The sequence below is a fragment of the Pongo abelii genome, chromosome 9, assembly GCF_028885655.2.
Source record: "Pongo abelii isolate AG06213 chromosome 9, NHGRI_mPonAbe1-v2.0_pri, whole genome shotgun sequence".
In the NCBI taxonomy this organism is placed as follows: domain Eukaryota; kingdom Metazoa; phylum Chordata; class Mammalia; order Primates; family Hominidae; genus Pongo; species Pongo abelii.
In genome coordinates, this window is record NC_071994.2 from 59,785,574 (window position 1) to 59,798,723 (window position 13,150).

The 13,150-nt window shown below is 51.1% G+C and overlaps 1 protein-coding gene and 1 pseudogene across 13 annotated transcripts in view; both read left to right on the forward strand.

Moving 5' to 3' along the window:
* Positions 1-13,150, forward strand: part of ABCC8 (ATP binding cassette subfamily C member 8) — an 85,613-nt gene that overhangs the window by 35,102 nt on the left and 37,361 nt on the right. For all 13 annotated transcript variants that reach the window (XM_024255698.3, XM_024255697.2, XM_054525869.2 and 10 more), the window contains 3 exons: positions 9,399-9,439; positions 10,681-10,826; positions 12,955-13,060. In XM_024255698.3, coding sequence (XP_024111466.1) covers positions 9,399-9,439; positions 10,681-10,826; positions 12,955-13,060 — 293 coding nt within the window. The remainder of the gene's footprint in view (positions 1-9,398; positions 9,440-10,680; positions 10,827-12,954; positions 13,061-13,150) is intronic.
* LOC112135489 (succinate dehydrogenase cytochrome b560 subunit, mitochondrial-like) lies at positions 4,734-5,960 on the forward strand (annotated as a pseudogene).

Consider the following 13,150-nt stretch of genomic DNA (forward strand, 5'->3'; position numbering starts at 1 on the left):
TTCCCAAGTGCGTAATTGGGATGTAGATATTTAGCAACCAGCTGACTTCACACTAGTTCCCTGACCTGTCCAGTCTAAGAGTCATTATGGCCAAGTGGAAGCCCCTGGAAAGAAGAAAACAAAAAAGAAACCAAAACTTACTCAGTGCACAGGTTACATGAATGAGTATAGCTGAAGAGAGAATTTTTGAATTAGAAGACAGATGAGTGGGGATTACGCAGAACGTGGCAAGGAAAGTAAGTTGGTAGAACCATTTTACAGATGGGAAATTAAGGCCAGAGGGGAGTGTGTTCCTGAGATCCCTCCTGAGGTTAGTAGCATGGCTCGGACTAGATCCTCCAAAGTCTCTTAACTCCTGGCTTCAGGCTATTTTCCACAAAGAGCTGGGGGCCTCTGTGGGGTGAAGAAGACTTAAGACACCATGGGGCACCATTATGAGGCCATTTTCTCTTAGGAGAAAAAAATCTCTGGGCTCTGAAAGGAGTAGAATTAGGGTAGGAAATTAAGAGAGGCTACTGACCACCTCCTCCAACTAAAATTGGTTCTTTTGGTGCCAGGAGGAGACACACCTGGTGGGGGAGGGAAGGTGGTAATGGAGGGGGTGCTGGTAGTGTCTCCCAGATAGACCCATACAACAAGTCTCATGGAGAATGAGACGGTCACTCAGGTCATCTGCGTATTCTTGGCATTCTTGCTGCCTAGAGAGAGGGTCTGATGGAGCTAGGTGGCCACCAAGCTGTCCCATTCCCCAAGACAATTTGGAAACATGGGCACCAAGGCATGTCCCTGTCTAGGGAACTGGGGAAATATCCCACAGCAGTGTTCTCACGGGATGGGGCTGGCCATGAATACCCCAGGAGTCCAACCTCCCTGTGTCCAGCCAGACCATGGTGTCCTATGCCTCAGGCAAGGAACGTGGTCCAGTCATCAGTGGCTAGGCCCTCTGCCATACATGGCGCAAGCCATGGCGTTTTATGCAGAAAGTCCTGCTAGCATTTGATTTTCTCAGAATGGAGCTGTGAGCATGGCAGGCAACCACTGTTTCCTGGATTCTTCACCAAGACACCCCAAGTTCCTGGTCTCTCCCCGTTATCCTCATCCCTGACCCTGTGGTTCTCAGAGCCTCCAAACACACTCAGGCTAAGCACTCCATAGACAGGGGAAATTTGGAAGGAACATCTAGGGAGCTCAGAAAAGCCAATGTCCCCAGCCCCAGGCCCACTTCAACCTTCTCTCTGTCAGTCCTGCCTGCCCCTGGGGGCTGGTTATATGAAGAGTAACCCCCTGCTTGTGTATAGCCCCCCAGTTTTGTACAGGTTTAGAGATAGTTCCCAGCAGTAGGAACAGCTGCCGAGGTGGGAGAGGGCTTCTCCCGACAGCCGGGGGACTTCCTCTCCCAGCAACAACAGGGTGGGGTAGAGCAGGCTTGTCGTTGCTGAGATAGAGAGAGGGAAGGGAAACAACAAGGAAAGTGGGGGCACTGGGTCCCCAAGGTTCCTGGCACAGCAAGCAGCGAAGTTGGGGCAGCCTCAGGTCATGTAGTGGGGGCAGGTGACATCTGCTTTGACTGCTCCTAAGAGATATGTACTTATTTCCTGGATTCCAAACTGCAGCCTGGGACATGTTTTCTTACATAAACAGCATCAAAAGATGTCTGAGTTCCCAGGCTAGCCCACTGAACCCTACCTAGTGGGTGCTCATCGTCCCCCAGGGCCCCCAGAAGACAAGCCGTGGCTTTGTGATGGGCCTGGGGCCAGGAGGACCTAGGGATATGTTGTCAAGAGCTGAGATGACGCTGGAAAAAAGTAAGGGGCTCTGGAGCCAAGCAGGAGCCTCCCCAAGGACTCCTCACCTGTCCAAGTCACCTAGGGAGAGAAACAGAGCAGCCCAGGTTGGTCCCTGGAAGAGAGCAGCGGAGGAGGGGAAAGGGGAGAGCCCTTGGGGAGAGCTTTGAAAGTCAAGTGCTGTTTGCTCAGTGTGTTTGCCTTTCTGAGGATGTGTTTTTTTTTTCCCTCCGTTAGTCAGCAGTGGGAGGGGGAGAGAGACGGGTAGTAGGGTGCAGGGTACCTCCTGGCTGCAGGCATATGCTTTGAGTGCATGTTCATTTACCTCCTCTGGACTTCCTGCCTTCTGTTACCAGGGATCAAGACACAGGTCATTAGGCGTGAGGTAATGGGGCATCTCTTGTTCTGACCCCTGGCGCCAGTCTTGGAGTCCCGGCGCTGCAGAGGAGCCCCAGAGTCACATTTCCTGTTGGGGCCCATCCTGCTCATATGTGGCACCGTCAGACTTCTGGGCAGGCAAGATTACCTGTGACTCTGTCTGATGGTCTTGCCAATCAATATCACTGAGAGTAGCTGTGTATGGAGTCCCGAACTGGTACAGGATAAAACAGGGGGCTGAAAAGGGAATGAATGGGCACAGTTTCTCTGGCATCAAAAGTCACATCCAGAATTGATATTTCCTGTTGAATAAAAATAGAAATGTAAGTTGCTCAGTGGATGTTGAGTGAGCCCTATTCGTGTGCCCCACTCTGTGCCAAGCACCAGGAAGGAGGGAAGGGAAAAACGATAAGATGTGCTCCCTGTTCTCCAGGAGTTTATGCTCCACTGAGAAGTCAGAGCTAACATGCACAGAACAGTGTGGCAGCGAGAGCAGAACCATGTGGCCAGCTCCATGCTTGCCGCCTAGCAAGCATGATTGCATTTCATCCTCATAACAATTTGGTGAGGTGTGTTGCTCTATTGTCCCATTTTACAGCAAAGAGGACTGAGTCTCAGTGAATTGTAATGTCTCAGTGAGGTCTTCCACAGCAAAAGGCGAAGCACAGAGAAGGAAGTCCATGTGGGCTGGGAGTTCACCCAGAGATTCATGTAGGGGCAATGTGGGCTGTACCTTTCAAGACGGTGGGATTTCAATGAGAAGATGAAGTGGGAGGAAGCTGGAGACAAGGGCTGTGGTCTCTTCCTTTAGAAGTCAGTTCAATCTTTTTTTCCTTGCGGAAGCAGCATAACTCTAGGTGGTTCCTCTGTATCTGAGGACAAGCTTTGTAGAGGTGACAAAGGGGTCCTAGGTCCTGTCAGGCAAGCACTCGATATGCTGCCAGTTCATTCTGTCCATTGTGAGGCACCCATTCCAGAGCCCTTCCTCTGTACCAGGCTCTACAGAGGTCCTGGATGTTAAAGAGGAAGCAGGCATGGCCCTGGCCCTCCCAGTCTTGTGGGAGATTGATCATGCCCATGAATAGTGGCTGTGCATGTGGTCAGAGCCACAGGGTCAGTTCCAAATGCCCCTGTTTCTCTTTTGTGTTACTCACCCGACCCTGGGTCTTTCAATTCTTCCATTCATTTTTTTAAACAAATATTTCCTGCGCACCTTCTATGTGCCAGGCCTGGGGATGCCGTGGGAGAAGCCTCTGACCTCCTCAGTGGAGGTGCTCACTCAGAACAGGCAGCGGAGAAAAACAACATGACCTGGAGACCTGGTGCCCCTTCCTTCTCCAGCATGTCTGAAATTCTTTTGATTGTTGTTGTTTTGAGACCGAGTCTCACTCTGTTGTCAGGCTGGAGTGCAGTGGCGTGATCTCAACTCACTGCAACCTCTGCCTCCCAGGTTCAAGTAATTCTCCCTGCCTCAGCCTCCCAGGTAGCTGGGATTACAGGTGCCCTCTACCATGCCCAGCTAAATTTTTTTGTAGTTTTAGTAGAGACAGGGTTTCGCCATGTTGGCCAGCCTGGTCTCAAACTCCCGACCTCAGGTGATCCACCTGCCTTGGCCTCCCAAAATGCTGGGATTACAAGCATGAGCCACCGTGCCTGGCCTGAAATTCTTCAATATCTACCTGCCCTTCTGCCAGCTGGTGCAGCCACAGTGGGCTGCTTATGCATATCCTGGCCTGGCTTGGTGGGGAGCATGGCTGAGGGAGAGCCGGGGTGCCCATCAATTAAGGAGGTAAAGATCAGTCTGACTGAGATGCCTCCCGCCACACTTCCTCAGCTGCCAGCAACTGACACCATTAACCTGATTTCCTTCCCCCTCTGTTGACTGCACTGACTATTGGACTGAATGGGAAATAGCCCCGTGCACTTCAAAATACATTTCCCCTCCTGCAGATGCGTCTTGCAATTAGGCCCAAGCTGTGAGCCTGCATGCTCCTCCCCTGGCCCTGCACAGGCAACAAAGCTGAAGTTAATCAGAGGTACAAATGGCTGGCTATGCCTCTCTGACACATAACTTCTGGAACATGTATCAATGCTTTGGAAATGAAAAACTCCTGGTATTGCAATGCCAGGCTGGTGCCCATAAGGGCCAGAAAACATTCCTTGGGCAAAGCCAGGGGGAGTGGGTGATCTGATCCCAGCTCTGGTTTGTTGATTTGTTGTTTTGTTCGTTTTGTTTTGTATGGGGCAAGGGTTGAGGGTATGAAAAACTTACACAATTATTTACTACTGTAGCCCCCAGAATCCAGCACAAGGCCTGGAACAGGGAGACCTTTTTTGAATGAATAAGTCTTTTTTTTTTTTTTTTTTTTTGACACAGAGTTTCACTCTTGTTGCCCGGGCTGGAGTGCAGTGGCGCGATCTCGGCTCACTGCAACCTCCGCCTCCTGGGTTCAAGCGATTCTCCTGCCTCAGCCTCCCGAGTAGCTGGGATTACAGGTATGCGCCACCACGCCTGGCTAATATTTTGGTATTTTTAGTAGAGATGTGGTTTCACCATGTTGGCCAGGCTGGTCTCGAACTCCTGACCTCAGGTGATCCACCCGCCTTGGCCTCCCAGAGCGCTGGGATTATAGGCGTGAGCCACTGTGCTCAGCCTTGAATGGATAAGTCTTAAGGGATATTTTTGGAAAGGATATTCTAAAAAATACCCATGTCTCTACACTATTGCAGAAGGGCTTTCAGTTTTGATGGCAGCCTTTCAGGCCAGCCTACACGCAACTAAACTTTTCCATAACAGCATCACACTTACACAAGAAGAAGGTTTTATAATCCTGTTTCACTTGCCATTATTTAACATAGTTCTTCCTCCTTAACATTCAAGATCTGAGCACTATCGTGTTCTTCTTTTTGTTTTTGTTTTTTTCTAAATCAAATTAAGGTGAGTCACCTCACCTTGGGCCTGAGTTGGACAGAAATCTATTCTTGGCTATATTCCCCACCCCTCCACCACCTTGGAACCTTATAGAACTTTATGTGGTTCAGGAAAATGAGGGCAAGGCCTCAGATCTTCAACCCATGACAGCTGTATGCCCAGCTCCCTGCCTTCCTGTCTCACCCTCAGCTAGGGCACAGGACCGACTATTGTGCTCAGAGAGGTGCCAGAGCCCGTAACAACCCCAGACTTCTCAGGTCCAGCCACATCCACCCCAGAGCCCCAAAAGATGATCTTCAGAGAGACCTTTAAAACACAAGCAGCTGGTCACTTCCATCCAGACCGGAACCCAAGATGGCTGCGCTCTTGCTGAGACATGTTGGTTGTCATTGCCTCCGAGCCCACTTTAGCCCTCAGCTCTGTACCAGAAACGCTTGTTCCTTTGGGAATCACAGCCAAAGAAGAGATGGAGCGGTTCTGGAATAAGAACACAGGTTCAAACTCTCCCATTATCTCCCCACATCACTATCTACAGTTGGTCTCTTCCTATGGCCATGTCCATCTGCCACCATGGCACTGCTATTGCTTCGAGTGCAGGGGTCTCTCTTTTTGGCATGTCGGCCTTGTTACTCCCTGGGAACTTTGAGTCTTATTTGGAATGCGTGAAGTCCCTGTGTCTGGGGCCAGCACTGATCCACACAGCTAAGTTTGCACTCATCTTCCCTCTCATGTATCATACCTGGAATGGGGTCTGACACTTGATGTGGGACCTAGGAAAAGGCCTGAAGATTCCCCAGCTATACCAGTCTGGAGTGGTTGTCCTGGTTCTTACTGTATTGTCCTCTGTAGGGCTGGCAGCCATGTGAAGAACAGAGGTTCCCAGCATCATCTTCCTACACATTATTACATTCACCCATCTTTCTGTTTCTCACTCTTATCTCCAGCCTGGGAAAAGTTCTCCTTATTTGTTTAAATCCTGTTGTGCTTTTAGATCCCCTTGGAGCAGTAGAGTGCCTTGTAGACCATAAGAGTGGAAAAGGGTCTAGTTTTCCCCTTGTTTCTAAAGATGGGGTGGCTGAAAAAACTCCCCTTTTTTGCCCACAACTTGCCTACTCTGGGCCTAGAAGCAGTTATTCTCTCTCCATATTGGCCTTTGATTTGTGCTGAGGGTCAGCTTTTGGCTCCTTCTTCCTCAGACAGTGGAAACAATGCCAGCTCTGTGGCTTCTGCCCTGGGGGCTGGGGATGAGGCTTTGGGTGCCACTGCCTGTGGGTTGCTGGCTTAAATGACAATTCTGTTCATTGGTGAGAGCCCAGGCCATTAACACCTACGCAGTGTTATTGAAAGAAGAGAGGTGGGGGTGGAGGGGAATTAGTCTATCCCAGCTAGAGGGAGGTAAAGAAGGCTAGTTAGTTCTTGGAGCAGCTGCTTTGAGGAGAAAATGCATAGCTTTTGACACAAGAGGAAGATCCAGAAAATTATCATTGAACATATTAAAGGTTATTTCTTTTTCTTGTAAACACACACACACACGCATACACACACACACGCGTGTGCGCGCGCACACACACACACACACGCAGCTGATGATTCTACTCTCCCAGCCCCGGCCCTGAAGGGGAACCAGAACTCCCTGCACAAAGGCCGTCCATCAAGGGGAGGGTGAAAGAAGTGGAAAATCACATTTGCATTCTTTAGCGTCTCCATACAACAGCCAGAACTGGGCAGAAGCTAATTATATCAGAAGCATACTCCATGTTGCTACATCAGCTTTGGGATGTTCATTTTTAAATTTATTTATAGCTTGTCTCATTCCTCAAAGGAGTTCAGGCAGCTACAAAAATAAAGACAATAAAATTGAAAAAAATTAAATTAAAAAAACCATGACCAGGGAAAATGTGCAGTAGAATGAAGTGTCAATTATCACATTTTCTGACTGCAAAATCTCCCCCACAGCTGATGCACCATCATTTACTAAAACAGCCCCTCTTGTTGGACGTTTCCAGTGTATTTCGTTTGGGATGGTTTGTTGCTGTTGCTGTGGTTGTGGTTTTGTTTTATTGAATTTTGTGTTAGCTGCAGCTAATACCATCTTGCTGATGGCTTTGTGCTGCTCTTGAATGATTACTCAGGATAAATTCCCTGGAGACGGATTATAGGATCAGAAGGTCTGAACTTCTGTGTGGCTCTAGCTACAAAGCACCAGATTGCTTTCCAAGAGCGTTGTAGCAATTCATAATCCAACACTCAGCCTATTTTTTGGCTGGGAGTCAAGCCCCAGAATGTGAACGAGAGGTCTTGGCCTGGAGCGGGGGCTGAGGGATGGGTGCACAGGACCCCTCCTTATTGGTTATTTATGGGGATGGGCCAGGAGGAGCAGAAGAGAGGCCCCTGCCCTCCCAGTTGCTCCTTGGAGTGACTGGCCCCATAGGGGAGGGGCAAGGCTACCTCACATTTAGAACTATGTAGTTGGTGATGGTCAAGGTCCTAGGTCTGATGGGCATCCTCCTGCCTCTCCTCCTCAGCCAGTAATGGCTGCACTATGTCCTGTGTCCCAGATCTGGGTCCCTCATGCTGTGGGAACACCAATAATATGCTGTTTCCTGCTGGAAACGGTGCGAGAGGGCTGTGGCATGGTAGTGGGCCCTGGAAACCATCCAGCCTTCATGAGGAAGAGCAGTTAAAGCACAGGCATGTATGATGTTGGTATTCATTAAAAGCCTCATGGGCAGAGAAATTCGCCATCTGCCAGGGCCCAGCCATACAAGGGCTCCAGCCATACATCCTCCAGGAGACTGGGACCTCTCCAACTGCAGGAGCCTTACCTTCCCCATCAGATTAGGAATTCCCCAAGGATGGGGACAATGTCCTTCCCATCTGCTTGAGAACTTCTAAGGGGCATGTACTCTGTCTCCCCATTGTATCTGGAACTTCCTGGGAGCATAGCTCCTGTCTCCATCCTCAGACTGGGAATCCCCTAAGGGCAGAGGCCATATCCTTCCACCCACTTGGGATTCCCTGAAGTTGGGGACCACATCTCTGATGTACAAGGCTTTGTATGTACTGACTGCTGCAGGATTCTTGGAGTAAATGGGCAGTCAACTTCTTGGAATGGTATTGACCATCTGGACTTCATCAGAGTGTCCAAGACTTCGCCATTCATTAGACAGGGGCCATGTGCACAGGCAGAGCCCTGGCCTCTGGCTTCTGGCTCCTGACTCCTGGTCCCTCTGCTTTAATTTGTCTAATGGCAGAACCAGACTCCTTTCTGGGCTGCCCTGGAAGAGGATCCTTGAATGAAAGAGGATAGGATGAGAAGGTGGCAGCTGGCATGGTTACCTCTTATGCCATGGGGGGGCTGCTCTCTCTGGAAGTTTAGGCCTAGGGTCAGGGCACTGTTGAGCATTTTATACCCTAGGCCAGAGGAGGGGTGACGAGTGGAGCAGGGCTAAGCTAGTAGCCCATGAGGTATGATGTGTAGGCAGCACCTGGGGCTCATGGAGCCTGTTACCCATGTTATCTCCTCTGACCTTGGAAGGAGCTGGGGTGTATGAACAAGTATTTATAAGTTTACAAAAATCAGATGAGGAAACTGAGGCACAGGGAAGGTAAATGACATGCCCTAGGTTACACAGCTTATAAGTAACAGGGATTCTGCCCTTCTGTCACACCAAGTCCCACTCTCTTTTCTTCCTGAAGTCCCTGTGACTTATCTAAAGGCCACACATTTAACAGAATAAGGAGGAGGCCTCTGTTGCAGCAAACCAGCTACCCCACCTGCACACAGACTCTAAGGGACATCCTGCTTTAAGCTGTCCTTAGTTACTAATACCTCAGTGAGAATGAGTTTGAAATTTTCTCAAGAGCCATCGGAGATTAGGAAGCCTCTAAGCTTCATAGAGAGCCTGGCTTGGGGGGACACAGGAGCCAAAGGCAGAGGAAGAAGTGGCAGCTTGATGCCCCCAGAAACACGTGTTCCTGGCCTCACAGTTGGCCACAGACAGCCAACTCTCCCATCCTTCTCCCACCACTTTCCCGTGGGGCTAACTTCACCCTGTCCACACGGAGTGACTTAACAGCTTAAGCCCCAGAGTCGGGGGCCAGGGTACCTGGGACAAGAGTCCTGAGGGAAATGGGGTGAGGAACTGGAGGTGCCACAGGGCTAGAGTTCTGCCCCTAGCCTACTGGAGCTGTGCCCCACAAGCTGGCCCCACTGGGCTGCACTGCCTCCAGCCACCCTGGGCATCTCCATGTGTAGCTGTCACGCTCCTCCCACTAAACTCCTCCCTGTGCTTCCTCTGCAGTTTTCATGAACACGGCCATCCCCATTGCAGCTGTCCTCATAGTAAGTGGATCCTTTCTCCATCTCTTGGGGGTAGGGTGGAGGGGGAGGGCGTCTGCAGTGACAGGCTGCCCAGGTTTGGCCTTTCTGCACAGGGGCCTCAGAAGACAGGCTCCACAGCCAGACTGAAAATAGGATCGAAAGTTTATAGAAGGTGCGGCCCCTCCCCAACTCCAGCCGAACAGGGGCCTCTGCCTCCAGGCCTGGAAGATCGGAGGCTTAGTATTTAGAGAAATTAAACTTTCTTTTAAAAAATAGCTACCAAATTTTTAATTTTTAAAGTGAAACATGTGTATTGTAGAAGTGATAGGAAATCCAGAACAGAAAGCGCAAAGAGAATTAAAATCACCCATAATCCCACTGGTAACATTTTTAATGTGTTTCTTTCCAGTCTTTTTTAAGGCCTATGATATGTCATTTTCTACAAAAATAGGAATGTGCTGTGCATGCAGTTTTGCAACCTGCTCTTTTAAATTTAAGAATATGCCACACACAATTCTCCATGCCATTAAATATTACGATGGTGGCTTTCTAAAGCAATTTTGATAAAAGCTGTGTGTGAGCTGAGCCATGGGGTCAGGCAGCGTGCTCCTACAGAAAGGCCTGGGCCCCTAAGAGCCTGCAGCCCCCTCACCCAGCCTCCCATCCCCGTCTTCTGTGATGGCTGCAGTTCCTTAAAAAGATCTACTTATTTCCCCCGGGGCCAGTGTCCCTGAGCTGTGTAGAGTTCACAGCCTGTCGGATACGCTTGGGAATTCACTTCCAATGTGATTTATTGAGCTGGTTCCTGGCCTGGCTCCTGGGGGAACTGTGGGTAACAGAGGCCACTGAGCCAGCCAGGTGGCTGGGGCAAAGCACTGCGCAGCTTCGTAATCACTCTGTTTACGTTATCCCAATGAGGACTGGGGAGATGAGCACCCCGCCTGCTGTCTGCGGAGGGGGCCGTGCTGACCTAACCCGAGGTCTCCTCCCTGCTTATTCCCAGCCAAGGCTGGGCAGGACAGGGAGTCTTGGCCAGGACAGGGAGGGAGCAGCCCCTGCTCTCCAGCTTGAAGTCCTGAACTCGTTGGGGACGTTTCCATGAGATGACTGTGGGGATGATGAAGGTGTCTCCAACTGAAAGATCCTCTTAGGAGCCCGCTCCCTGCCAGCCCTCTCATTTCCCTTCCAGTGCTGAGCGTTTCCAGTGTGGGAGGGACCCACACCCTGGGCCACCCTGGCCTCACTTGTGCCTCTGTCCACAGACCTTCGTGGGCCATGTCAGCTTCTTCAAAGAGGCCGACTTCTCGCCCTCCGTGGCCTTTGCCTCCCTCTCCCTCTTCCATATCTTGGTCACACCGCTGTTCCTGCTGTCCAGTGTGGTCCGATCTACCGTCAAAGCTCTAGTGAGGTGAGGGGAGGGTCCGGGCGAGGGCACTGGGCAGGCAGGTCCTGTGTCAGCCTCAGGGCTTGCTCGAGTGACAGCCAAACCACAGCCGTTTGGTCCCGGAACACACCCCCATTGCTGGGCCTCGCTGTAGCTGGTCCTGGTTGGTCAGAGGGACATTGGCCTGTATGGTTTCCCAGCTCGCCATCCCTGAGCAAAGACTTGCTTACATACCTCCCAGGAGAGGGGACTCACTGTCACTTTCACGACAACTTAAGAAAAAAAATCAGTGTTGAGCCCAATGTGGAATCCTCCTAAATTCTACCCACTGGTCCTAACTTCACCCTCCAGAGCCACCAAGAATGAGGCCATCCCTTCCCCACGTGGCAGCCCCACAGATATCAGAAGGCATCCACTGTGTCTATCTTTCCCAGGCCAAGTATCCCCTACCCTTTCCACAGCCCCTGAGCCCTCACAGCCTCAGCCAGTGAAACAGCTTCCCCCAAGCACTGGGTCCTGCTCTGATTGGCCCACAGCTCTTGGAGGCTCCCGCTTCCAGGCTCTAGAGCCTCATGGGGACTCTGCCACTGTCCCAGAGGCATTGCCCTCTTGGGAATGAAAGCCTGAAGGTAGAAGGCTGAGGCTTTGGCTGGGAAATGCCCTATCCGGAGTGAGAAGATGTCCTCGGGCCTCTGAAGTAGCTCTGGCTCCTTGAAAGCAAGAGCCTGTCATGCCTCTATGGAGGGCTGGCTTGTCCTTACCCATGGCCAGAGAACCAGTCAGTAACAAATGTCCTCTGTGTCTTCAGCCTTGAGGAAGGTGACACCCCTGTCTTATGGGACCCTGGCAGGTCCTGGGAAGCTGGAAGGAAGGAGTAGCTGTTGGAGTGAAGTAGCTGATAGAGAGGGTAGCTTGCAAGGGGAGGCTCTAGCATGGGTTCAAAGATGGAATGGGGCATAACTCAGCAAAATTATGCTCTAAGGAGTATCTGACCGGGGAGTAGCTGGTTAAACAGGGATTAGCTCCCATTTCCACAGTCAGCTGTGCTGACTCAGTTTCTTGGCCAGGGTGTTGTGGGGTGTGATGATCACCCCTCTTCCCACCACCCACTCTCCAGCCCTATGATTCTGTGTAGAAACCACAGATTTAAGAACGCTGCACCTGCCTGAAAACTGTTGCACTGATCCCAAAGCATTCATATTTTCAAACACTCTGGATCCCACTGTTTCCAGGAATGGAACACCAGAGTAGCAGAGGCCTTTTCAGTGAGGCAACTCAGGCTCTGGCTGAAGGTGGGCGCAGGACACTACCTGAAGCTTCACCCCAAGAGATGAGGGCCAGCTCCACTCTTCCCAGTCACCGCCTGCAGGGGAGAGAGGCTGGACAGGGGATGAAGGCAGAGCCTGGCGGTCTGCCCCTCCCATCTAGGAGGTGGCACACAGAAAGGGTGACTCCAGGCCACAGCTCACTTACACCCCAGAATAACCTTGCCTTGAGGGTGGGATGGCTTGTCTGCCCCAGGCCTGTTGGACATTTAGCAAAAGAGAAGAAAGGGGAATACAAACAATCCTGAGCTTCCCAGAAAGCTTTCACACCTCCAGGATGGGAGAGAATGAACTGGAAGAGTGAAGCTTCCAGTGCTTCCACAGGGAAGTCTGGACAGGGGAGAGGGTAGGAATAGCCGCCTCCCCCATGAGTAATGACACCTCCCCCAGCAGGCTGTTATGGGGATCCGATTACATAATGCTACAAAACAGTTAACACGGTGTCTGGCATATAGTGTATGCTCACAAAATACTAGCTATTCTTTACCAATCCTAGTCCTAACTAACCTTAACCCCGACCAATCCAACACCAACCATCCTTCAGTCTAATAACCCAGACTAACTAACTTCAACATTAACCCTAAAACTAACCAATCTCACCTCCAATCCAGACCCCAGCCTATTCCAGCTGACTGGTCAACCCTAGCAAACCCTGGTAACACCAATTGCCTGCCCCCATGCCCACTGGTCTGCCCCCTTCAGTGTGGGCTTTGTGGGACTATACTTCAGCCCTGAGATCCTTCTCAGAGCTCTCTATCAGGCTGCGCCCTCTCCCCTCCCCTCTGCCCCTGGCAGGGGTGAGGGGTGTCTCTGTGCTTCCCAAGCAGCGTGCAAAAGCTGAGCGAGTTCCTGTCCAGTGCAGAAATCCGTGAGGAACAGTGTGCCCCCCATGAGCCCACACCTCAGGGCCCAGCCAGCAAGTACCAGGCGGTGGTGAGTGCCCGGCATCCCCTTGCTACTCCCAGCATGGTCCTCTAAGGCCCAAAACTTGGGCCTGCTGTGTCGGACTTCTGCCTTTTTTCC